Below are 27,042 nucleotides of genomic sequence, written 5' to 3'. Positions count from 1 at the left end.
ACCAGCATTAGAATGGATGCTTGCCTCCAGGCTCGGCGCCACCAAGGGTGAATCTTCTCTGGGGATGATGGCGAAGGCATGGGGTGGGGTAGGGGGCTACAAAGAGGATCAGGGCAGGGTACTTGGGGAGGGAAGGGTGGGGTTGATCGGGTGCATGGAGGAGCAGGGGAGGGTGGAGTGGAGCATTCAGAGTGTTGAATGGTTGCTGTTGATGCTGAAGCTGCATGTTGTCGGCTGTGGGGGTGGTGAGTGGATTATAGCATTACAGTGCGAAGGTATTTGGCAAGGGTCTAAAGGCAGGGATGAGTGCTGTCAATGTCAGAGACCTGTGGGGCAAATTGAGGATACTGGCTAGAAGAGGGAACAATCACAATCAATGGAGGCAAATGGATTCTGTGGAGTGGTGGTGGGGGTGGGGGGGGGGGGAAGGTCAAGGCCAATGGGTGGGTATTCGACAACTTCATATGCAGGGAAATTGGACTTGGCAACAATGCTGAGGTTGATGTGAGGAGGTTCAAGGATAAGAGTCGGCATGTCAATAGTAATGGCAGTAGGACAATGGGGAAAGAATACATGGATGATTACACTGTGCACGGTGATGGGGGAGGCTCAATGATTACAGAGGGAAGGGTAACAGTAACATTGGGTGGGTCAAGGGAGATGGATTCAAGCTGGAAGGTTGCAGGAGGAGGTTGGAAGGTGGGGACATTTGCCTTGAATTCCACGGTCACCATTTTCTTCAAAGATAATGGAAACCACATAGCCATTCAAGGAGAGAAAGGAGAGTGGGAGGAGACAAATGATAGTTGGTGTGTCCTCTACCTGGCTGCAATTTGTAGGCAGATATAAGGAAGCTGTTCATTGCCTCAATGTTTCAGCTCAATGTCAACAGAGGGCTGAATTGCCATGTTCTGCTTATTAATTGCTGAGAAAAGCCACAGCGACATGGGTCTCATACACCCAATTTGTCTAGTATCACAGGGAGAAGAGCAAAGAAAGAGAATAAGAAGGGCACTTTTCCCTCAACTCATGATTCCTGAGAGCCAGCAACAGGCAGAAGAAGGAGGTGAGGATGCTCCGAATGAAAACATCCAGGAACAGCATTATCAAAGATGAGCACCGGCATGTCATCGCATCCTCAGGAAAAGGACAAATTACCTTCAAATGTCAGAGAGGCAATGCCAGAGATGCCCAAAGATGTCAAGTGAAATGGTCACAGAAATTTGTAGGATCCAGTGACCTGCAGCCGCTTGGTTTCGATAGGAATCCCATGCCAGTTGCCCTCAAGGTGACTACTGCACTCAATTTTTTCTCCAACGGCTGCTTCCAGGGATCCACAGGTGACATATGTGTCATCTCGCAGTCTGCAACCCACAGGTGCATCAAAGAGGTGACCAATGCCCTTTTTCTACGTGCCAAAGACAAAGACAGCAAGGTCTGTGGCCTTCAGCACCATTGCTGGGTTCTCTAGAGTGCAAGGGGTGATCAACTGTACTCATGTGGCCATTAGAGCTCCCTGGGACCAGCCTGCTGTATTTGTGAATCACAAAGGCCTCCACTCTTTAAACATTCAACTGGTTTGCAACCGCAGGAGAAGAGGCATGCATGTTTGCGCATGTTTCCCGGGAAGTTATTATGACTGCTACATTTTGAGGAACCCCCAGCTGCCAGGAGTTTTCAAGGAACCAGTCGAAGTAGACGCTTGGATCCTGGGTGACAAGGGTTACTCTCTTTGTACACGGTTGATGGCACCAGTATGCCATCCCCAAAGTGCTGGTGAAGAGTCATAGAGTTATACAGCACAGAAACAGGCCCTTCGGCCCATTGTGACTGTACCGGCCATCGAGCACCTAACTACCCTAGTCCCATTTTCCAGCACTTGGCCCGTAGCCCTGTATGCTGTGGCGTTTCAAGTGCTCATCTAAATACTTCTTAAATGTTGTGAGGGTTCCTGCCTCTACCATCACTTCAGGCATAGCATTCCAGATTCCAACCACTCTCTGGGTGAAAAAATATTTCCTCAAACCCCCTCTAAACCTCCTGCCCCTTACCTTAAATCTATGCCCCCTGGTTAGTGACACCTCCGCTAAGGGAAAAAGTCTCTTCCTATCTAATCTATCAATGCCCCTCATAATTTTGTATACCCCAATCATGTCCCTCATCTTTCTCTGTTCTAAGGAAAACAACCTTGGCCTTGTCAGTCTCTCTTCATCGCTGAAATGCTCCAGCCCAGGCAACATCCTGGTGAATCTCCTCTGCACCCTCTCCAGTGCAATCACATCCTTCCTATAGTGTGGTGACCAGAACTGTACACAGTACTCCAGCTGTGGCCTAACTAGCATTTACACAGCTCCATCATAACCTCCCTGTTCTTATATTCTATGCCTCGGATAATAAAGACAAGTATCTTACATGCCTTCCTAACCACCTTATCTGTACTGCTGCCTTCAGAGATCTATGGACAAGTACACCAAGGTCCCTCTGACCTTCTGTACTTCCTAGGGTCCTACCATCCATTGTATATTCCCTTGCTTAGTCAGTCCTCCCAAAATGCATCACCTCACACTTCTCAGGATTAAATTCCATTTGCCACTGCTCCGCCCATCTTACCAGCCCATCTATATCGTCCTGTAATCCAAGGCTTTCCTCCTCACTATTTACGACACCACCAATTTTTTGTGTCATCTGCGAAATTACTGATCATACTTCCTATATTCACGTCTAAATGATTAATGTATGAGAGTTACAGTGGCACTTACGCATCCACCAGAGCCATCACTGAACACACCATTGCCATGCTGAAAATGTGCTTCTGCTGACTTAACCGGTCTGGAGGGGTTCTTCAGTACGCGCCACAGAGTGTGTCACGAATAATCGTTGTCTGCTGTGCCTTGCACAACCTTGCAATTAGACATGGCAACATTCTGCAGGCGGAGGAACAGGAGGAACACCAGTCCTCCTCAAATGAGGAAGACTATGAAGAGGAAGAGGAGGAGGACAACAACGCCAACGAGGCCATCATCGATATGAGGGCCATGGTGAGACACGCAAGGGACATCAGGGAGAACCTAATTTATGCACTTTTCAGCCAACAATAAGCCACATCATCAAGGAACACAACAATTTTCGACAGAAATTCACTTTTGCCTGAGGTTTTATTCATCTCTGCAATCTTAACGAAGTGTTGCTGCACTTTCATGTGATTGGCATTTGAAATCATCTATGGGCTACAATGGATGTGGCTACACATTACTGCAAGCAGCGTTAAGTTATGACCACAGAAACAAAAAGTAAGCCATGACAGTAGTGGAAAAAGTTAATAATTATCAATAGGCAAACAGCCATCATTGAAGACTGAAGACTCAAATTTCAATGAAAAATGGACAGTGGACATTTTTTGAGATGCTTTGCAAGCATCAATGAGTTCCTGCCCTAGGCCTCCAATGAACATCTTTGTTTTCATCTGAAACCAAGCAAAAGATTTATGAGAGTGGATCAAATGTTAGATTAAATAAAGATGTATTGAAAATTATTTACCAGTTGAACAATATGTACATTACCCATGCCACCTTCGTGCTTAAATTTCATTTTTCTTTTTCTACTAAGTGCTACCCTGACATTAGCAGCTGAGGTGGAGGCAGTCTGCTCAGTGCACTGCTCCATTGCTGTGGATGACCATGGTGGGCGTCCTCTAGAGAAACAGGACCTTGATGGCTCCATCCTACTGGGGGTCTGCAGCAATGGTGCTTGAGTATCCCCTGCGTGCTCATATGCTGGAGGTAAGGGGGTTGGGCGGGGATGGGGGGGGGGGGGCGGGGGAGGGGGGAAGGACGAGGCGCCACTTACTCTGAGGGTGTCCTGAGCGGAAGGCCTCCTCCTCCATCTGGGTGCAAGATGGCACCTGCCTGTCTCCCTGAGGGGAAAAGGCGTCTGGAGGGAGGTCCAGGTTTCTCATCCCCCTCTCGCTTAGACTCTGCTGAATGGAGCCAACAGCAACAGTGATGGAGAGCAGGTCAGATCGCATATAGTTCGAGTGCTCAACCTGACTTGACATGGAGCTTGCCAGGCTCTCGACTGAGGAAGCCATACTTTCAAATGCCTGGGACATGGCAGACGTCAAGACTTGCATGGACTCCTCCATGGCACGCGCAAAGCCACGCATGACCTCAGGCATCTCCGACATCTTTTCCACATGCCTTTGCTGCACATCCAGCAAATGTCTCGTAGCAACAAACAGAGGATCGTCATGAGCATGGGGCTGAGCAGGGCCTGGTCCCCAGCAGTCCTCCACTGGTCAGGGGACCCAGCTGGCACATCCTCCCTCAGCTGCTGGGACATGTCTAGTGGTCATAACCACCAGTCTGTGACCCAGAAGCTAATCTAAAACCCCCTGTGGACCATGTGGATGTATCTGCACTGGTGGAGGTGGAAGAAGAGGCAGGTGGCAGTGCACCCTATGGGGCATTGGCTTCCTCTCCCCTCTAGAGGAGTAGTCTTGGGCCTAGCGGCACTCCAGGACTTGAGTTCGGGCATCTGCAGTGGATACACAAACAGAGGCACATTAAGCTGCTCGTTCTTTCAGACACTTTCAGTGGGTGTGCAAACATGGTTGCAAGACTGAAGATGACACTTCATTCTTATGTCTTGAGGATACTGCCTCGCCATCTGTTATGGCCCTGCCTCCCTCCTCTCTCGCTATTTGGGCAGCTTCCTCTTCAGCCGGTGTCAACACTCATGTCTGGTACACCTGTCCTGGCTTGCTCGCGATTATTGTGTGTGCGTTTGTCCTGCAGGAGATAATACAGATGGGATGAGACTTCTTTTGTTAAGAATCTCAACCATTGTAAACATGCAACAACATCAGTCATTCGGGACTGGCTTTCACAAGATACATCCAAGAACAACAATACCAATCGTTAACTTTGCGCACAATCAGTAAGTGTATGGCACCAAGGCTGCTCCCACAATCCACTGCATGCCTTGTCTGCTCTCTGTTTTAAAGAGACAGAGCCAGGGAGAAAAAACATTGAAACAGCTTCGTCAAGACTACTTACCTTCGCTGATCTGAGCAAGTCATTGATGCACTTGTGACACTGCATCCAGGTTTGCCATGTCATCTCACAGTTCAAGACCTCCTCTGCTACCTCCAGCCAGGCCGCCTTAGTCAGGCAGCAGGGTCTTCACACTCCATCTGCAGGGAAGAGGACCTCCCACCTTTCCCTGACTGCCTGGAGGAGAACCTGCAAGGAGGCATCACTGAACCCTGGGGCGGGGTGCTGCCTGATGGCTGAAACCTTCTTCAATGTGGCTGCAAAGATCAAGTACATGATCTGAAGTTGATGCTGGATTACAAAAATTAAGGGAGGCAAAAACATTTGGGATTTATTTCAAGCTTGCTTTCAGGCTCCTCGTCAGACACTTACATAACAACAGGAATGCTTCTGATTCTTGAGGCTGCAAGCACAGAATGCTTTATAGTCGTGGCGATCATGATGTTTGGCTCTGTGACCTTGGGTTCCACCAATGAAAGGCCATCCCCGCTGCTGAATCCCACGTGCCCCCTGTGCCAACCGGAAACCTGGTGGAAGCTTAAGTTACTTCCAGTTCCGCCATTGGGAATGCCGCGAGATTCATAAAATCCCATTAGTTTCTTTATCATTTCCTTATTCCCCATTATAAATTATCCTGTCTCTGCCTTTAGTGGTCTCACATTTGTCTTTGCCAATCTTTTCCTTATGCTCTCTGCACTTTCTTGAACAGAAAGCTCCAGCAAACACATCAGAGGAATTGAATAAACATTTATTACAAAAGTCTCAACTTTAACATCCTTAGAAATTTAACCAAACCAACATGGGTTATAGGCCACAAAATTCGATTCAGTAGTTTCACTAGAGCCAAAATGGTGGGAACCGCACCTCTGGCCACTTCTGGCCTGGCCCGGCCCACACAGTGCCTCTCTGGCCGATTTGATGCATTGACTGCAAACTTCTACCACACAGGGCCAGTAAACACCCTCTCCTAATCACTCTCATCTGACGGTGCATTCAGCTGCACGAGGGAGACCCCCCCCACCACACTATCTCACTATCTAAAGCACTAGTCATTCATCTTGCAAGTGAGGTGCTTTTGACCTACTTTTGCTCTTCAGATATTTCTGGAAGTGCTGCGGAAGTACTGTGCTGTGCTCTTGGGGGAGTTTTGGTGAGCTGCTGGATTTGGAAGGGAGTGTTGCTGCATCCTGACAGGGAGGTCAGAGGAATTTTGTGACCTCTCCAGTGAAAGGCTATTATAGTTAAGAGGTCTGTAGTTCGAGTCTCTCTGGGTCTGCTACACAACAGGGAAATGGAGCACAGGCTGCAGAGAGGGGAAGCTGTGCTCAGAGGGAGGAGGAGGAGGTGGTACCACCACAGAAGGCCCTACCCACCAAGAGTCTTCAGGGAACACTTCTCCAACCTCCACCTCAGCCAGGAAGAATGCCTGAGGCACCTGCGATTCGCCAAGTTGGTAGTCACAGATCTGTGCCACCTCCTTCAACAGGACCTACAGCCTCACATCAGGGTGAAGACAGCACTGCCTGTGGCCATCAATGTCATTATCGCTCTCAACTTCTATGCAACCAGATCGTTCAAAGCAGGAGTAGCTGTCATTGCAAACATCTTCCATTTGCCGTCTATTGCTATATCCGAGAGGTGATGGAGGATATGTATGCCAGAAGAGACTTCATTATCTCTCTAACCAGAGAGATGTAGGAAAAGAGAGCATGTGGCTTTGCCAGGGGAGTGGGATTTACAATGATGCAGAGAACCAACGACTGCTTGCATGTGACTCTGCGGGCCCCACATGTAACCAGGGAGAAGATACAGGAACCACAAAAGGATATCACTCCATGAACATGCAGTTTGTGTGTGACCATGCCCAGACCATCATGTCAGTTAATGCCCAGTTTCTTGGCAGAAGCCATGACACCTTCATCCTGAGGCAGTCTGTGGTTCCCACTGCCTTTAGGCCACGATGAAGAACCAGACGATGGCTGCTGGAAGACAAGGGATTACCCCCTAAACACATTGCTCGTGACGCTCCTCCACCAACCAACCACACAAGGACAACATGCCTACAAGAGCCATGCTGCCACTCGGAATGTTGTGGACCATTAGCGTTCTCAAACAACAATTCCGCTGCCTCGACCACTCAGTGGGAAGCTCTACAATACTCACCAGAGCATGTGTCCAAATTTGTGGTGGTCTTCTGCGTCCTCCACAACCTCACTATTATGAGGGCTTAGCCCCTGCCATCAGGCATACAAGAGGACACCTTGGGAGGAGCAGGAGGAGGAGGAAGAGGAGGTAGGGAGGAGGCATTAGGGACCCTTCCACTCCAGACAGGCTGTCCGTGAGTGCTGACTCAGACTCCAGTTCCATTAGAATGTCATCCCATCACAACCGTTCCTCCACAATTCCCCAGCTTTCCATCCATCTGCTACATCTTATCACAGCATCCCCTTGGCTAAAATTCTGCAATAAAAGCCATCAACAAAGAACCTTTCCATAACAACTCATCCAACAACACATTCCACAACACATACAATAATAAACTATTCCTCCTTCTGCATTCCCTTAGTGCCAGACTTTCAGATGTATCTTCCTGTCCTAGTGCTCTTATGCAGAGTTACCCCAGTGGCTGCAGCATGGCTGGTGGAAGGCTACTGACTTTCAGTGGGGGAGACAGCAGATGGCCTTGCAGGACTATCTCGAGAAGGTCCTGGCCTTGATATCCCAGCTTTGAATGCTTCATCTGAGAGAGGACATCAGATTCGTGCACCATGGTAGAGCATGGCTACCCGAGCCGAACCCGATGGGACCCGACGACATGTGTCTCGTTCGGGTTCGGATCGGGTCAGGTCGCACTTCCGGGTCCGGCATTCGGGCTCGCGTCGGGTCGGGCGGTGTCGGACACGCTCTATCACCACCTCCGGTAAATGGCTCCAATGTAAAAGTACTTTTTGGACTTGAAAGGTGGTTTTGTTACAGTTATTTTAAGCTTGTGCAGATAAGCAACCAAGTGAAAAAGGAAGGGAGGTTAACTGATGGTCAGATCGGGTCGGGTCGGGTCGGGTCGGGTGCGGGAAAAAATGAAAGGACTCGGGCCGGGTCGGGCTCGGATGTGGTTCTGTTAGGCTCGGGTCGGGTTTCATTTGCAGACCCGAGCCGGCCTTTACAATGGAGCCACTGGCATTCCTCCATTGCGGCCTCTCAGCAACCCCAGTAATCTGTTAGTACAGCAATCTGTCCTCTGTCATGTGTCCGCAGGCATGATGGCAGCAGTCTGAGCCTGCATGACAGAAAGCATGGATCTCATGAGCTCATTCTGAGCTTCCACAGCAGCACTAAGATGTTGGGTGGCTTCTGCCTGTACTGCAGTGGAAGCTGAAGTATCGGCCAGCAAATGCTGTATTATGGCTGGGTCTGGTAGTGCTGTTATGGAGTTGATCACCACTCCACATTGGAAAGGATGGGCTCCAAACTTTGCACAAAGCCCTGTGCCATGTTGCAGCAGGACTCCTCCATGTTCCTTGACAGTGACAGCTGGCAGGCCTGCCAATGGATGCAACATTTCGATGTGCATCCATCAATGTTCTCCTGCCAGCTGCTCCATCAAGGTTCCCATCTGAGTCCCCTATAACAGAACTCGTCTATGACCATGCTCTCTGGGAAGCTGGCAAATGAACTCTCCTTGCCCCCTGGCCTGGTGTTTCATTGGAGTCCTCACCCTTCCTTACGAGACTGCACTGGCTGGCCAGGTGGTAGTTCTTGATTATCTGAAGGCAGAAAATCAGAAGGGCAGGGTTAGGGTTAGGGTGAGGGAAGGGGGTCTGGGGTAAAAAGCAAGAGGTCCAAGGTCACATCATCTGTAAATTGCAATTCATGCAGAGCAGGATGAGGGTGAGGTGGAATTTGAGAAGGGCCATAATTCAGGAACTTACTATGATTCTGAATATTCCCGGCAATGCCAGATGCAACAGTTTCTGTCACAGTCAGCACTATGATGCTGAGCACAGTCTCCTCCAGCAGGCCTCAATGATGCTGGCGTACCTGACTCCATCTGGTTCTGCACTGCTCCCTCCTGTTATGGATCACCTTGTCTTACAAGGGAGAGGGAATGTGCTGCAATGTATTTCGGTGCTGTGCCTGTCATAGCTGAATAGCTGGAAGTTTGTGCAGGCTGCAAGAGATGGGTGTAAGGCAAGCAGCATTGGTGGGTGAGTGAGGGTGAGGAGGAGCATCTGGATGTTAGACCTGAGTCCTGAGTGCTAGGGACTGCTGATGGGTGTGTGATGGGAGTGTGGTGCATTGAGCAATGCGAAAGGTTGGTGTTGCAGTGGATAGCAGATGTCATTTAAAGATGCATTCACTGACCTTGACCATCTGTGTGAAGTCACTGAACTTATTCCGGCACTTTGGCCAGGTCCTTGGGGCCAGACCCCGGAAATGGACCTCCCTGGCCACCTGCTCTCATGCCCTCCTCATGGTGTTCCCTGAGGGCCTCCTGCAACACCACCCCCAACCCCCACATAAAAACATGGGACAGAATTTCAGAATTTAACGTTGGGCAGGAGGCCCCGCCCACTGGCCGAAAAGTCGGTGGCAAGTCCACCTCTGCCGGGCCTGGGGAGCTATGATGGGATTTTTCACTCCCCAGGCCCTTAATTGGCCTTGGACGGGTTTCTTCCACCTCCCTGAGGCAGGAGGTCCCGCTTAATGGAGCTGCCGGGAACGGTGGCCACTGCTGGGACTACACCCAACTTCAGCAAGAAGAGGAAGGACAGCCCCCGAAAAATGGTAGGTTTTCGGGCCTCGCTGGGGACAATCGGTTGGGCCGCAGCAAGGCAAGGGGGGGACGGCCCTCCGTGGGGCACAGGTTTTACCTGGCGGTGTTCTTGGTGCCTTTGCCACCCACCCGCCGCGGGCAAAATAACTGCAGTGGCAGGAGGAGACCCTTAAGTGGCAGTTAATTGGCCACTTAAGGGCCTTGATTGGCCTGGGGCGAGCAGGCCATTTCTCGCTGCTGCCGCCCCGCATAAAATTGCAATGGAGGTGGAAAGGCATCAGGAATAGCACCCCCCCCGCCTCCCACTTAATTTTTCAGCCCCCCGCCGCACCCCCCTCCCCCCCCACCACCACCATCTACTCGTTGGGGGGTGGGGGGGCGTAAAATTCCGGTCATGGCCTCTGTCATCCCGTTGACTTCTTGGACTAACAGGAACGGGCGCTGGATAATTGTGAACCATAATACCCACGCGTGAAAACAGGAGCACTCCAATTTTTAGCCCATAATCTTTACAAGGAATGGGCTAAAGAACTGTTCTGGTCACTGTGTGCAGCACCATCACAAACTCAGTGGCTGGAATTTTACACCACCCCGGTCAGCGGGATGGTGGTGGCAGGGGGGGGGGGGCGCAAGATGGAGCGGGAGGCACCAGGAGACATTCCCGGCCCACTCCCGCCTCCACCGCCACTTTACACAGGGCCACTTAACGGCCACTTAAGGGCCTACGCCCGTCTCCACGCGAATGCACCCAATGGAGGGCTGCACCCGCTACCCCAACCACCCCCAAGACCCAACATGCCCCCTTTCACCCCAATTGACCACCCTTGCCTCGCCGGGGCCCAAACGATTACCCCCAGCGAGGCAACCAAAACTCACCTTCCCTCCCAGCTGCCAAGCATCTTGTCTTCATGCTGGGCTGCAGCCCCAGCAGTGGCCACCGCTCCAGATAGCGCTGCTGGGACTAAGAGCTGCCGGCCCGCTGATTGGCCAGTAGCTCTATTAGGCGGGATTTCCTACCTTAAGCGGTTGGAAGTCCCGCCTCCTACCAATTGAAGCCCGGGAACCCGCAAAATGCGAGTCGGGTCCCCAGGCGAAGCGGAAATGGGTTTGCCACCAACCTCTCAGTCGGTGGCCGGCACCCATCCGCCTACAGTAAAATTCCAGCCATAGAAATAATATATAACATTGAGCCACATAGAAACGGTTTTAAATCTGCCTTCAAAGTAATGTTTCAACCTTTCTAATAAAGAAACAAGAATCATAATCACTAGACTCCTTAAAATTCATGGGCTGTCTATCCCAGGATAAGTGCCAGGATGTACTTGTCGTTAGCCTCCAGTGCTACCCCATCAAAATATGCAAGGTTAGGGGGAGGTCACTGCTTTTACATAATTTAAGTGGGCACCTCCACCATAAGGGGTTCATCTCACTCACTTGCCAGAGGGGGAAGTGCAGAAATTCTGGTGCAAGATGCTGATCTGGGGAGTAGATACCAGCCTCCCCTCTGCCCAGGAAGAGGTTTCTAGTTCCTCATTGGGCCCCCTTTTTTAGCAAACTGAAAACTACTGATACTAGTTTTTTAATCTGCAGGGTTCAGGTCATGACCGACACCTAGAATGCAGGTGAACCCCTCTTCTCATTCAGAGTACTGGTCTGCCACTATTTCGCCAGGCTGAAAATGAAGAATGAGAGAGTCCCAGCTGTGACTTTCCTCCCACTTCCAGCCAAACTGACCCTGAGATTGGTGTCCCTGTTAAGGCAGGCAGAGGCTTAGTCCCTCAGGTCCTGGAGAAAGGGAAGGTCAGGTTCGAGTCTATCTGGGTCCCATTGTAATTTCTCGCCCTTCCATCACACACCCACTGGATTTTGTGTCCCATATCTTCCGGTCATGATTACATGTTTTTTCAATAATAGATCAGTTCAGTAAAGAAATTATAAATGGAAACAATAACATTCAGAAAACCTTTTGTTAAGAAACATATTGTAATTATGTTCTAACAAGTGATATAGCTCAGGGACCCGGGTTCGATTCTGGGTACTGCCTATGCGGAGTTTGCAAGTTCTCCCTGTGTCTGCGTGGGTTTTCGCCGGGTGCTCCAGTTTCCTCCCACAGCCGAAGACTTGCAGGTGATAGGTAAATTGGCCATTGTAAATTGCCCCGAGTGTAGGTAGGTGATAGGGAATATGGGATTACTGTAGGGTTGGTATAAATGGGTGGTTCTTGGTCGGCACAGACTCGGTGGGCTGAAGGGCCTGTTTCAGTGCTGTATCTCTAAATATAAATAAAATTTATTGCTATAAATTAGATGTGCAGTTAGGTAATGAACATATTTCCTTTAAGCTGTCTCTTATAAAGTGAACGATATTAGTTTTCAAAGACACTTTGCAATACAGACCAGCTGATATCTGCACCACAATAATACACTTGTAATGAAGTTGTAAACCTGATTTTTCTAAAAAATATAGCATGGCTGTTAATTCAAAAATTCATATCTATGGTGCTAATGTCTTGGATGCCCCATGTAGAGCTAATATAAGTGAAACAACTTACAGTATAGAAACTTATCATAACTGAAAAATTGGAGCCATGCCAGGTGGAATCCTTACTTTTTCATCATCATCAGTGAAAGGTACTCCTGCAGGGTTTTTGTTGATGGCTTGTGCTACCCCGATAATCTCCCCATCACAGTTCTGGATCGGCATGCACAGAATGGACTTCGTCTTATAACCCGCCAGCTTGTCAATTTCATCACTGAACCGGTGGTCCTTCAGAAACAAAAACAACAGGATATTGGTTTGTAACATGGAAGCGACGACAAAAAAAATTATTCTTACTTACAGCCAATCGTTTTAAAATAGTGGCCTGAAAACACCACTGGACTATATCATATACAAATGCTCAGCCTGCTTTCATCAATTTCTCTGTCCACTAATTCCATGGAAGCTTTAAGCCACTTATTTTAAATGGATCAAGAAGTCTATTAAAATTTGGGACAATGGAATTTCATATGTACTTGGGATTGGGGACGGGGTGGGTGGTACATTTTCAATTTGCTGCCCAGGTGTTAAATTTATGTTGCAGGATGACTACTATTATAGAAACTGCCTGATATTAATTTCTATTGATTTCAGTTTTACGCCTGGGTGGCAAGTTGAAAATCTTTCCAAAAGATCTTTGATAAGGCACCATATAATAGACTAATGAATAAGGTCAGAGCATGTGAAGTCAGGGGACAAGTAACAGAATGAATAGCTAGCTGGCTGCAAGACAGAAAGCAGAGGGGTAAAGGGTAGCTATTCAGGGTGGCAGAATATGGGAAGTGGAGTCCCAAAGGGATCAGTGCTGGGACCACTGTTTTCCACTATTTATATTAATGATTTAGACTTTGGAATAAAAAACACAATTTCTAAATTAGTGTACAACACCAAATTGGGAGGGAATAGTGAACACTGAGGAGGACTGCAAAAGTTACAAGTAGACATGAATACACTTGCAAAATGGGCATTTCATTGGCAAATTAATTTCAACATAGGTAAGTGTGAGGTATTACATTTTGATAAGAAAAACAAGGAGGTCACATATTACTTGGAAAATAAGAATCTAAATGGGATAGAGAGAAAGGGGATCTGGGAGCACAAATACACAAATTACTAAGCAACATAAGCCAGTAAGGCCATTATAAAAGCAAACCAAGCACTGCCGTTTATTTTTAGAGAGGTAGAATAGAAAAGTAGAGAAGTTATGCTAAACTTGTTATGAACCTTGGTTAGACCACACTTGGAGTACGATGTACAGTTCTAGTCTCCATATTATAAAAAGGATGTAGAGGCACTGGAGAGGGTGGAAAAAATATTTACAGGATGAATCCTGAACTGCGAGGTTACACCTATCTGGAATGGATGAAGATCCTGGGTCTCTTTTCTCATGAAAAAAGACTGAGGGGTAACCTAATAGAGGTATATAAAATTCTGAAAATTTTGATAAAATAGACACAGAAAGTATGTTTCCACCTGTGGGGAAGAGCAAAACTAGAAGTCATCAATATAAGATTGTCACCATGAAATCAAATAGGAAATTCAGAAAAAATCTCTTTACCCAGAGAGTGGCGAGAATGTGAAACTCACTACCACAGAGAGTCATTGAGGTGAACAGTATAAATGCATCTAAAGGGAGGCTGCATAGGGATATGAGGGAGAAGGGAATAGAGGGATATGTTGATAGAGACAGGTGAAGAAGCATGGGGCATTAGTGGGCTTGGACTGGTTGGTCTGAATGGCCTTTCTGTGCTGTATATTCTATGTAATTCTATGTAATTCTATGTACCCCATTACATGTTTAGATGGTAATATTTTAAAGTAATTTCCAGCCCAATCAAGGAAATCAACCATTTTTCTTGGATACTCCTACAGCAAACTGTATATTTATAAAGTAGGAGATTGGTTTAAATATGGCTGTTACAGCCACGTGGTGTGACATGGGTGGTTCCCACTGCTCCACTCCCCACATGAATGCAGCAAGTATTTGTATTAGAGATTAGTTCCTTGGTGTTTTATTTTTCAAATAACCAGACAGCAACAGGTTTTCTTGTAGGTTTTAAAAACAGAAAGTCAATTGTTTATTGATCAAAACACCTTATCGCGAAATTGTCGCAACCGCATCTAATCATGCATTCACTCGTGTGCGTGCACACACACGCACACAAAAGAAGAGACAAATAGGGAAGAGAAAAAGGAAGGTGGTTTTCAGTGGGGGAAAAGGTTATGATAAACCTGTTGAATTCACTGGAGAATCAAGTTCCAGATGGATGCAGGCCCGAGATGATTGTAGATTTCTCTCTTCATTGAAGGTTCTGTTGAAGACGATGGGTTACTTCTAGCTCTCACTGCTGCATAATGTAGATGTTGGATTTTTTTCAGCATGGCATGTGCTTTCTGGATTGCTGAAATGCCAGCTGTGACAGTTGCTTTTCTCCTGGCTGTCTCTCTCTCTCGTTGACTTTTTTTTTTAAGGTAAAACTGTCACTTCTCACCTCCCGGTCGGAAACATATGGAAATATACACAGATTCCACAATATCTGGTGTTAACCATTAGGGTTCGCGCGCATTGCTGGTTATGATTTCTAGGGTGATGGTAAGTGATACATTGTTTTTCAGCCCCTGCAAGGCATCTGGAATTTCTTCCTGTCCCTTGTTCTTCCTGAGCTCTGGCTCTAAATTGTTGGGTTCGATAAAAGTTTTGGATTTGGAATCTTATCACGTGGTTCTTCAGTGAATAGATTTATGCTGACCTCACTTTTAGTTTTCTTGTGATTTTCACAAGCGTGGTTCACTTTAGGGTATGTTGCCTTCCCTTTTCCTGTTACTTCAGAGATAGGTATTTCCCTATTCTGCCCTGTGTCCATGGGGACACTACTGCTCGCAGATGGTTTTCCAGCTTCCACTGTACTCCCCTGTGGCACTTCAACTAGGTGAGGCATCTCCCTCACTCTAGGCTTTCCTGTTAGGGAACTTTCCTCGTCCCTATTTAAATCTTTAAAAACGGTTTCAGCTAACCATATCTTGATTGCTTTTCTTTCAGCTTTTGCGGCTTTTATTTTAGGATTTTAAAATCTTTTTGGGTCCATCTGGGCCCGTTTTAATTCTTCTGGCTCTATCGACCCCAGTGGGATATTTGGGACTTCCCCAGCCCTCTGCAGTTGTACAGACTTTTGTTTTCCCCCCTCAGTTTCTCCAGTCTCCGTGGACTGTTCTGGACACTGTGGGTACAATGCTGTGCTTCCTGCCAAGTCATTGCCCAGCAATAGGTCTACCCCCTGCATGGGTAAGCTCGGAATGATTCTGACGGTCACGACCCCAAGTGACCAACTTACTCTGTAGGTAAATTTTAAGGAAGGGAACCTTCAAGCATTTGCCAGTAAGCCCTTTTACTAATACCATGGTATTTGTTCTGCTTTCTGGTGGCATTTCGGTAAAATTTGGCTGCCAGTAGGATTTGAAAACAACTGGGATCCCTGAGGATGATTATCTCCTTGTTTGGTGCCTGGGACACAAAAGGAGTCATTTTGCCTTTGTTCAAAAAGTTCTGATATGTGCTCTGCTCTTGCTTTATATTAGAACACAGGCTTTTCACGTTCAAAGCCACAGATACGAGCTTGACTGCAGCACCTCCTGTTGTTTTTTTTTGGCACATCAACAGTTGGCCTGGACATGCCCAGATTTGCTACACTGGAAACATGTCAGGTGAACCCCTACAGGCTTATCCCCGGGTTCCTTCTTTTAAAAGTTGAAAACTGGTCATGTTTTCCTTCCGTGCTCTCCTTTTCTCTCGAGCCTATTTCTGCTTCCTCAGCATCTCTCCTGTCTCTCCCTAGCTTGTATGAGTTACTCGACCCAAATTTATTCAGAGTTAGGGATTTATGCATTAATTCATAGTCATCGGTCATTTTAGCTGTTTCCCTTACTCTTGTGACTCTTTGTTCTTCGAGGTGGGTTCCTATGCTACTTGGGATGCTATTTTTAAATTCTTCCAACAACATCACTTCTGTCAAATGTTCATATGAGGGTTCTAGCTTGAGAGACCATGTCCAGCAATTGAAAGCCATATGTTTGATTCTTTCAAATTCAATGCAAGTCTGTGTGGGTCTTTTCCGGGTGTGTCAGAATCTCTGTCTATATGCTTCTGGTACCAGCTCATATAGGTTTAGAATTGCAGTTTTTGTTTGTTCTTAATCAGAGGAACTTTCGTCTGATAACAGGGAAAAAGTTTTACAAGCCCTACCCACAAACTTGCCTTGTAAGAGGAGAGTCCAAAATTCTTTTGGCCATTTTAGCCTGGTAGCTATGTTCTCAAATGAGGTCAGATAAAATATCACTCAACCTCCTCCTCATTAAATTTTGGCACTAGTCTCGAGTGTCTTAGCACATCAAAGTTTTGCTCTGAAGTGGGGATAAGGTTTGAGTGACTAGCAGCATTTTAATTTTGGGTTTGCAGTCTCTGTAACTCAAACCTTCTTGCTGTTTCCTCCCTTTCCTCTTTTACTTTCCGAAATTGCATCGCTACCCTTTTCAACTGAATTCTAGCTCGAGCTATTATTTCAATCTGATTCCATGCTGTCTTCTTCTAGCTCAAGCATAAGTTTAAAATGGTTAGCTAGACTTTTCACCAGTTCAGGTTTCTTTGCTTTTTGTCTGATTCCCACCTCTGTAGCTAAGCTTTTTAAATCTTAATTTGTATAACTTATGATGGGATATCAGTCCCTGCTCTACAAACTCCCTAGTATTAAATATGGCCATCTCTTCTGTTTTTTTCTCTATGGTGCTAGAAGCAAAAGAATACAAGAAAACCCGTTTGTTTATTTTTCCACAATTTTAGAGGTCAATTTTCTTCCCGTCTTCCAAATTTCTCATTTGTCTGGCGGTTCAGATCCTAGCTTCGAGCCCCAATTTGTTATGGCTATATGGTATGACATGGGTGGCTCCCACAGTTCAACTCCCCACATGACCACAAGTGTATTTGTATTAGAGTTTAGCCCCTTGGTGTTTTATTTTTCAAATAACCAGACAGCGACAAGTTTTCTTGTAGGTTTTAAAAACAGAAATCAATTGTTTCTTGATCAATACGCCTTATCCCAAAATTGCCCGACACACACACACATGCATGCGTATGTGAAGGCACAGATAGAGAAGGGAAAAAGGAAGTGGTGGGGGGCGGGGGGGGGGTGGGGGGGGCGAGGAAGGTTATGATAAACCTGTTGAATTCTCTTGAGAATCAAGTTCTATATGGATGCAGGCCTGAGATGGTTATAGATTTCTCTCTTGATTGAAGGTTCTGTTGAAGACAGTAGGCTACTTCTAGCTCTCACTACTGTATAATGGAGATGTCAGATTTTTTCAGCATGACATGTGCTTTCTGGCTTGCTGGAATGCCAGCTGTTACAAGTTACTTCTCTCCTGGGTGAGTCTCTCTCTCACTGGCTGTCTATTTTTAAAGTAAAACTGTGAAACCTCTTACCTCCTGGTAGGAGACATTCTCATCTCTTCCCCATGGTGATTGTACAATGGCCCAGGATATGGCTACTTTACACCTCCTTTGTTTCAGAAGAAGACATTCAAATCTGGAATGTTTTAGGATAGGTGTAGGATGGGTTCCATTGACATATTTTAGCTTTGGAAATTTGTCTTTTGTCTTTGCCAACAAAAGGCCAAACCCCTTTTCTCTGGTGGCCATTTTGGGCCATTGTTCACTCTTTAAAAATAAAGGTTAATTTTTTAAACACAAAGTCCTTTTTTTTTAAAAAAAAAATAACTCTTCAGAGTTAGTCCACGATTGTTTATCATTGCATTTCCAGTGTGCGTGACAATGGCACACATAGAAATACACAAGAGATTGGAGAACGTTTTGCACTATTGGATAGAGATTGTCGTGTTGCATTTACACTAATACACGTTTAAATGCGTTACATTTAGCATAATATAGATTGGAGTGTGCTGGCATAGGATAAGACAGGTTAGAATGTACAATGTATATAATAGAGTGTGCTATATACAGAATAATACAAGTTAAAGTGTGCTATATACAGGTTAGAGTGTGATATGCAGAATCATAGAATATTCAGCTCAGACGGAGAACATTTGGCCCATTATACCTTTGTCAGCTCTCTGCACGAGATATCCATTCAGTTCCATTAGCCGATCATTTCCACATACTCTTTTATTATGCAATTATTTATTCACTTCCTCTGTAAAAGCAGTTTTTGATTCTGCTTCCATCACACTTTCCTGTGGGGTATTCTTTGTTTTTACAATCCTCAGCTGAAAGAAATCTCCTGAGCAGTAATAAAGAACACTGCCTAAAGCCGGTGGGGTCCTTCTTTACAGGTGCATGTCCATTCCTAACAGCACGATCATGAAATAACTGCAATTTTAATTCCGACCTGAGCAGGGATCTCACTGCTCCTTTCCTGCCAGGGTTGGAAGAAGACCATCCTCAGACATGCCAAAAAAGATATGTTTTCTTCTTTGCATTGTGGGACCAGCATGAATGTTGGTCTGGACCCCCTGAAAAAAGCTTAGGCATCTCCTATCCTGAACTCCCCCATCCTTGAACATAAGCCTCCTATGACACTTGATCCCACTAGCTACCTTGGTGGGTGGGTAGCTTCAGGGCTTTTTGCAACTAGCCACTTATCTCAGTGCCGGGGAGGAGAGGTTGGCTGATGGGAGTGATAAGTCTTGGGAGTTAAAATAGCCCGGGCCTAATATTTGGAGCAGCAGGTAAGTTTCCAACTCATTTCACCACACACCCAAACAACTGCCTGGAATTAAAGTTATGGTCACTCTCTTATATTTCCTTAATTTCCAGAGAAACTTTCCCAATTCTGATCACCAGTCTGAGAGTTGCATATGCTAGAAGAGTTTAGTCTTTCAAGTATCAATCATCTCGCACAGTCCTGTTAGTACCCCTATGATCTCCAAGTAAATGAAGTGCTATTCGCTTGTTCACTCTTGTTGTTAACAAAGGGCCTCACACAGGTCCAGACAAGACAAGACAAGACATGCCTGTGCCCCCGTTAATGAGTCCTCTTCCGACCTAGGGAACTGAAGGCTCGTCATCTGACCCTGGTAAAGAATGGTTTGCTTGTAAAAAAATTCACTGGTAAATTACCATTAGCCCTTTCCTTTCTCAGCAATCAGTCCCACTGCTAAAGCACAAATCAAAGGGAGATATAGTCCTACAGGTTGGAATGTAATATATATATATTATATTTGTTACAATTCAGTTTGAACTGGCAGTTAGTAAGACAGTTTGAACACAAACAGAAGACACAGAGGACACAGCTGTGATGAGCACACCTGAAAAAGAGCTCTCTACCATTTAAACTGAAGGAAGAGGATTTTAGTCTGATTATTATTATTTCTCAAAATTCTAAAAACATCAAGCAAAGACAGAGAGCTCTGGTAATTTAAATTAAAGAAATGGAAGTTAGACTGTGGCAATCTTTTATCCCTTAAAAAGTCTAAAGTCAGATTGATTCCATTGAAAGTGTTTGCAAGTTGTTAATTGTTGAAATTCGCTGGAGAAGGAAAGCATCACCTACTGAAGTTAGACTACGGACTGTTCTACTGTGGAAGAACCTTTTTTCCCCACATCGGATGACTGTGAGGACTTCAAGCAACCTCGGACTGTAAATTTGCAAGGACTCTAATTTTTTCTATTTTAAATGCTGTTTATATCTTCATAGTATTTAAGAATTTAGTTATTTTAATTAAAGAGTTAATTTGTTGATTTAAAGACACCTGGTTTGGTTAGACTCATTCGGGGGTTAATAGATGGTACAATTTGGTGGGTCTTTCTTGAATTTGGAAAGTTTTAAATGATATGTTAGCCGATCTGTGGAACGACGGGATTGAATTAACAGTGCGTTGGTCCCACCACAATCAGAATCGTATATTTTGATTGAAGGCTTTGACAGGAGCGGTCGGTCGTAACAATATATACAGATCACATAGTTTGCAGTGCAGTACATACAGAATAACAGTTTAGAGTGGGCCATGTATGTGATAGCACAGGTTACGTAATTACAAGTGGTGATCTTAAGAGAGCTTTATGGAATAGCAAATGGTATAGAAAAGGTAGATTCAGAGCACTTCCTCAAAGTAAACTATGAGAAGAGGACAAAGGGAGACAGATTCAAACTAGTAAAAGACAAGTTCAGGATTGACGTCAGGAAGCTCTGCTTCAGATAAGGAGCGATCAACACGTGGAATGGGTAGAGTCGTTTCAACAAAAAGCCTGGAATGATTTAAGAAAAGGTTGGATGCTGTGAATGAGGGGGAATTATAGGTTCATTTTGCATTGTTGAGCTAAGATGTGTCAAATGGCCTTCCATGTCCATGACTTTTTTGTGACCTTGTGTTCACAGCAGACTCTTCACAAATCATTCCAAAGAGTCGAGTTGCTGAACAGAGCATTGCATTCTATTCTAGGATCCCATTAATTCACATTGCCATGATGTTGCATTAGAGAACCATCACAGATCTATACAGATTCTCTCATAGATTCTATCATAGCCTTGGGCTGCAAAGAAGAGACCATAAATTGGAAGATAATGCGATTTTGTACTTTTGCTATTGAGCCACTAGTTTGTAACAATGCTGTTAAACGTAACTATGGCTCAGCTGTGTCATTATTTATTACACTGTGGCTGACATACAAGGTTAAAAGAGACAGAACTTTTCAGTTACGTAAACTGCAAAGTGAAACAGCATTACATATGTTACTAAATTGCATTTTGCCTTGTTCTACTGTGTTTTTCACAGTATGATTATATAATATATAATATATATATAAAATGAGTTCTTTTATGTTGTCTGATGCAACATAACTGAGATGCGTGGAGTCCAGTTATGCTGAAGATCTCTGTTATGGCCAGGTGAGAAGGGGGTCTCAGACTCCCCTCTTGCCTCTTCCTCTTACTTGACTGCAACAAGGTTTATTCATTTTAAACAGTGGTCGCGCTTACCACCTCTGAGTGTTTTACCTTTTTCCTTTACTGTGATTGCAAAAGAACCAAACAGATTTTCTTGAGTTTAAACAAGAAAGAGGTAAGTTTATTATACTTAACACTGTAACCCGATTTAAAAATACACTACACATTCACGCACACGTTCACACAAGAATCACACACACACACTTGTAGATTCCAGGAGGGAAAATAGATTTAGTGGTTGGATTAAAGTCCAGAATCAATGGAACTTAAATACAGTCTGTAAAGTGAGTGATCCAGTAGTCCTCGGCCGAAGCTGTATTTTTGAAGTTCTTGGTTGGTCAAAGTGTATTTTGGTTGGCTTGCTTTGCTCAGGGTTTTCCTGAAGGCAGAACCTGTAGTTGGCTCTCTTCCCCTGGTTGCTGGCTGTAGCGGTCTGCAGGTTTGGAAGATCCCCCAGTCGTAGGTGGTTTTCAGTTGATAGAGAGAGAGATAGAGAGAGAGATAGAGAGAGAGATAGAGAGATAGAGAGAGAGAGAGAGAGATAGAGAGAGAGAGAGAGAGATAGAGAGAGAGACAGAGAGAGAGATAGAGAGAGAGACAGAGAGAGAGATAGAGAGAGAGACGGGGGAGCAACAGCCTTCTGTACTGCTGTATACTCAGTTACTGCCTGTCTGCGTGACAAAACTTCCAGTTTCTTCAGAGATGAACAGATGGTCACATGGTTCTCTCACGCCCCTTTGTTTTTAATGAGATCCAAAGACTAAAACCCAAAACTTGTCTTAGGTGGGGTTGGCAGTGTTTACCCCCTGGAGGGATGTCTCTATTTATGAATACCTAGAGATGGTTTGGAATGTCCCACTAATGAAGGTGATCTAGTTAATCTACTCCATTAGCCAAAGCATTGTTCTGGTTAGGCTTCTTGTTAGGAGATTGAACTGGAGACAAAAAGCCTGGTATTTCAGATGTAAATGGCAGTGGCCATCTTGGCTGCTAGTTTTTAAAAAAGCTTACGGTAGGGTTTTTTTCTATTAAAAGTCTAATGTACGTTTCCAACCGATGACATTAATATTTCCCATTTGGCAGCTCTAACAGGTTTATTAACAGCTAACAAGTATATATAGTTCAGAGCAAACTATTTACAGAACCTTCCTCTAGGTGTTACAGTTGCAGAGTGACACTGGCTCAGAGTCACATGACTACATCCTGGTACTTGGCTCATTAGCATACTAAGCTCTGAAAGGGACATCACTCTTAAAGGCAATCATACAACATCCCCCTTTCCAAAAATAAATCTCCTATGTTAAAAGTAAAAACACATAAAATTAGATAACACCAAAATTATTTACACAGGTATAGATAGTGAAATTTACAAGTATTGAGCCTCAAAAGTCCATATATCGTTTTGGCAGTGTGACAAATCTTGCTCAGAGACATTGTGTCTCAGCTGTTGCTGTTTTTTCTGAGGTTTCTCCCTTTCTGCATTTAGTTTATGTTGCTCTGCCTTCAGCCTGCTAACATACTCTGTTGCTTTTTGCAAGATGACCAACTTTGAGGCCTTGTCATTCTTGGGAGGTTCCGGCACCTCATCTCGAAGAACCAATAGACAATGCTTCAACTTATTCCTCCTCTGCCTCCTCAAGACATTTTGTGTCCTTCGCCTCTCCTCATCCTCCATGTCTGAAGGCATGGGGCTCAAGGTTGAGGACTTGTTGAGGGAAGAGTATTTGGCTTCATGGAGGTACCTGTCTGTTCTGGCTCGTTGTGGCGCTGGTGGTTCTCTAGAGAGCAGAAGTGAAGGCACGACATAGTTGTGCTGTTGCTAGATTTCCAGACTGCACCATTTGATGTTGGTCAGAGTCTGTGAGCGGGTTCCAGTCCTTGGAGATTTCCTGTTGGCAATGCTCTTATGGATAGTTATGATGTTGAGCTCCTTACACACTGGTATTCTTGTAACTGCTGGTCCGCTTGTGTCTACTAGGTAGAATACTTGTGGTTTCCATGCCGACTTGCCATAGCGGAATTGCATTGTTAGTGTGCCACTGCAAAGGATGGGTGACCTGTTGTATGCAGATAACTTTGCAGTTGTCGGTTGTGTCATTGATTTTCATATCATTCAGGATTTGGACTGGTAAAATATTTGCACTAGCTCCAGTATCAATCTTAGCCCTGAGTGTATGTTTGCCAGATTTCTTTGGGCACGTGATGTTAATAGTGGCAAAAGCTTTCAGTTGTTTGACTTGAGCAATGTGATGTGTCAGGTTCACAATGTGGAACACCTGTTTGTTTTCTGGCTGAGAATTACTCCTCGTTAAGTTTTGTCTCAGGTCTGTTTCGCTGTGGACTTTGTGTATCGGCTTGCGTTTATGCAGGTCTCTGGTGCTCTCCTTGCTGCTGTTGCCCTGTTGCTGCACCGGTCTTCTGTTTGTCTTGTCCTGCTGCGGCTTCTGGCCACGTCTTTGGAGCCAGATTTCTTGCATAGGCGGGCCCAGTGTCCTTTTGCACCACATTCCTTGCACAGGTCACGAAATGCAGGGCAATTTCACAGTGAGTGGGACAGACCGCACTCATCATACAGTTTGCTTACTTTCTCTTTTTGACCTGGTTATGGTGCTGATACTGTTGGCTGCACTAGTGCTTGCCCAGCTATAGTGGCTTCATATTTCCTGCCATCTTCCAGCAGCACATCAATGCTGTGACTTTTCGGTTTCCCCCAAGAGGTCTTTCAGAAACACATCAATACCCACAGTGATAGTCAATACAATCACTAGCTCCATTATTCAGTCCAACAGCTCAGTTTCTGAGAAGTCACGTTCGTTACCTTTACTATGACAACTACTGATGAACTGGTCTATTGATTCATGTGGCTGTTGCCTGAAGGACATCAATTCCAGGTGGTGAATTCTAAAATTCACTCATAATCGGAGCTGATCTTCCAGCACTTTCCATAACTTTGCGGGATCTTTCTGGTTCTCATCAGATGGTCCAGAGGTGTTGATGCCATGTAATCCCTCATGTCCAACTGCTATTACTATTTTTACAGCCTATTTTTCTGTTTCTACAATTATTTGGTCTGTGAAGATTAATTGCATTCTTTGTTCGAACAGTTGAAACTCAGATAGGATATCCAAGGCCTTCCAGTTCATGCTGGGAAATTTGGTATCCATATTTCTGCTGTTCTTTTGCTTTAAAACTTGATTTGAGACTTGTTCTATGATTCTGCACTGCTTCCCCTTTAAGAAATTCTCTGTTATTTATACTCGTTGCTTTGATTGACAGGAGCAGGTGTTTGCTAGTGCTGTGTGTTCATTTTGCTTCCAGCACTTAAGCCTGTTCTGTTTACACAGCTGTTCAATAGGCAGTTCAATGGGTTTTTAAAGAACTTTTTAATATTTTCACACTTGAGTGGTTTTAATGGTTTTTTTTTTAAACTGTGGCTTCGTGAATGGAAACTCTTATTCACGCTCGAGTTGTTTAATAGTTTAAAAAAAAATTTTGGCTGCATGGATGAAGGCTCGGCAGTGATTTGGGTTTTCCCACGTTTTTGCTAACGGATGCCTCCTGTAATAGCGCCAACCTCGATCAGCTTGGGAGAGGAGTGAGGTCTTCCCAGTTTTTTTTTTCTACATGGAGCTTTTGGGGGAAAAAATGATCTTTTGAAGGACTTCAAAGCTTTTCTTTTAAAGCAGTATCCCTCGCCTGTCAGCAGAATAACTCACACAATTTACTTGCAGCCTGTCATTCTGTGCTGTCTTTTATAGCTTGAGGTATGTTCTTTCTTTTTCACTGTATGAGCCAATATTTTTCTTGAACTTTCTCTCTACTGGCTGTAGGAAAGGTCGTTTTCAGAGCTGTTTTAACGGTGGTCTTCAACCTCAGACTGTCTTCTCACCACAGCTGCCACCATATAATGAGTTGTTTCATGTTGTCTAATGCAACATAAAGGAGATGCCTGGAGTCCAGTTATGCTGAAGACCTCGAACAGGTTTATTAACACCTAACAAGTATATATAGTACAGAGCAAACTATTTACAGAACCTTCCTCTAGGTGTTATAGTTGCAGAGTGACTCTGGCTCTGAGTCACATGACTATATCCTGATATTTGGCTCATTAGCATACTAAGATCTTAAAGGGATATCACTCTTAAAGGCAAATCATACAATAATAAATGCCTCCTCTAATATCATTCACACTGTTATGGTGGCTCATGCAGACTGACTTACAACAGATAAGGGATCTCCAGGAAATCTTATGGCAGTATTGTAGGGGTGGAGGCCTAACATTTCTTCCTCACTGCACGTACAAAATCAGTACCCCTAAAGTACAACAGAGGGGAAAATCTTATGCGATCTTTTTCCTTGCCTGATTTTACCCAAAGGATGCAGTATCACAATGCAAGCATCCAACATTGGCAATAGGATTCAAACTTTTGGCCTGCCTAGCACAACAGGTTACTAACAACTTGGTCACCTTGCCTTTCCCTTTTCTTAACGTGCATAAAACCTTACAGCAGAATATAGATAGATTGGAGAGTTGGGCAGAGAAATGGCAGATGGAGTTCAATCACGGCAAATGCGAGGTGATGCATTTTGGAAGATCCAATTCAAGAGTGAACTATACAATCAATGGAAAAGTCCTGGGGAAAATTGATGTACAGAGAGATCTGGGTGTTCAGGTCCATTGTTCCCTGAAGGTGGCAACGCAGGTGAATAGAGTGGTCAAGAAGGCATACGGCATGCTTTCCTTCATCGGACGGGGTATTGAGCATAAGAGTTGGCAGGTCATGTTACAGTTGTATAAGACTTTGGTTCGGCCACATTTGGAATACTGCGTGCAGTTCTGGTCGCCACATTACCAAAAGGATGTAGATGCTTTGGAGAGGGTGCAGAGGAGGTTCACCAGGATATTGCCTGGTATGGAGGGTGCTAGCTACGAAGAGAGGTTGAGTAGATTAGGATTATTTTCATTAGAAAGACGGAGGTTGAGGGGGGACCTGATTGAGGTGTACAAAATCATGAGAGGTATAGGCAGGGTGGATAGCAAGAAGCTTTTTCCCCCCCAGAGTGGGGGATTCAATTACTAGGGGTCACGAGTTTAAAGTGAGAGGGGAAAAGTTTAGGGGGGATATGCGTCGAAAGTTCTTTACGCAGAGGGTGTTGGGTGCCTGGAACGCATTGCCAGCGGAGGTGGTAGACGCGGGCACGATAGCGTCTTTTAAGATGTATCTAGACAGATACATGAATGGGCAGGAAGCAAAGAGATACAGACCCTTAGAAAATAGGCGACAGGTTTAGATAGAGGATCGGATCGGCGCAGGCTTGGAGGGCCGAAGGGCCTGTTCCTGTGCTGTAATTTTCTTTGTTCCACTGTTGAATTTTGAATGCACCTTGTATTTCAATTGTTTGGTTAAAGTACAGGTTCCAATGGCACCATACAAACTCCGAGGGTGAAGGAAATTGTTTCAATGCTGCATGTAGCAAAATTCAAAGTCAGCAATATTAACAAAGTTTTATTTAACTTGTCATGAAAACCCTACATGCCGAATGGGAAATATTGGAACCTTGCCTGCGACTTTTACTGGAAATTGTTACAAATAATTTTTAAAAAGCAAAGCTGGCAGCCAAGATGGCCACTGCAATTTACATATGAAACACCCACAGAGTAGACTGGAGACAGCATGACTGATTCAACCTAGCCAGAACGATGGGACGCTTTCTGATTAATGACCTG

At 45.1% G+C, this 27,042-nt stretch overlaps 1 protein-coding gene across 3 annotated transcripts in view; it reads right to left on the bottom strand.

Annotated features, from left to right (window-relative positions):
* Positions 1-27,042, bottom strand: part of pde11al (phosphodiesterase 11a, like) — a 401,215-nt gene that overhangs the window by 293,957 nt on the left and 80,216 nt on the right. For all 3 annotated transcript variants that reach the window (XM_068058983.1, XM_068058992.1, XM_068059001.1), the window contains exon 2: positions 12,433-12,591. In XM_068058983.1, coding sequence (XP_067915084.1) covers positions 12,433-12,591 — 159 coding nt within the window. The remainder of the gene's footprint in view (positions 1-12,432; positions 12,592-27,042) is intronic.

Source organism: Heterodontus francisci, chromosome 2 (genome assembly GCF_036365525.1).
Source record: "Heterodontus francisci isolate sHetFra1 chromosome 2, sHetFra1.hap1, whole genome shotgun sequence".
NCBI lineage: Eukaryota > Metazoa > Chordata > Chondrichthyes > Heterodontiformes > Heterodontidae > Heterodontus > Heterodontus francisci.
This window is presented reverse-complemented; position numbering and strand designations above follow the sequence as displayed.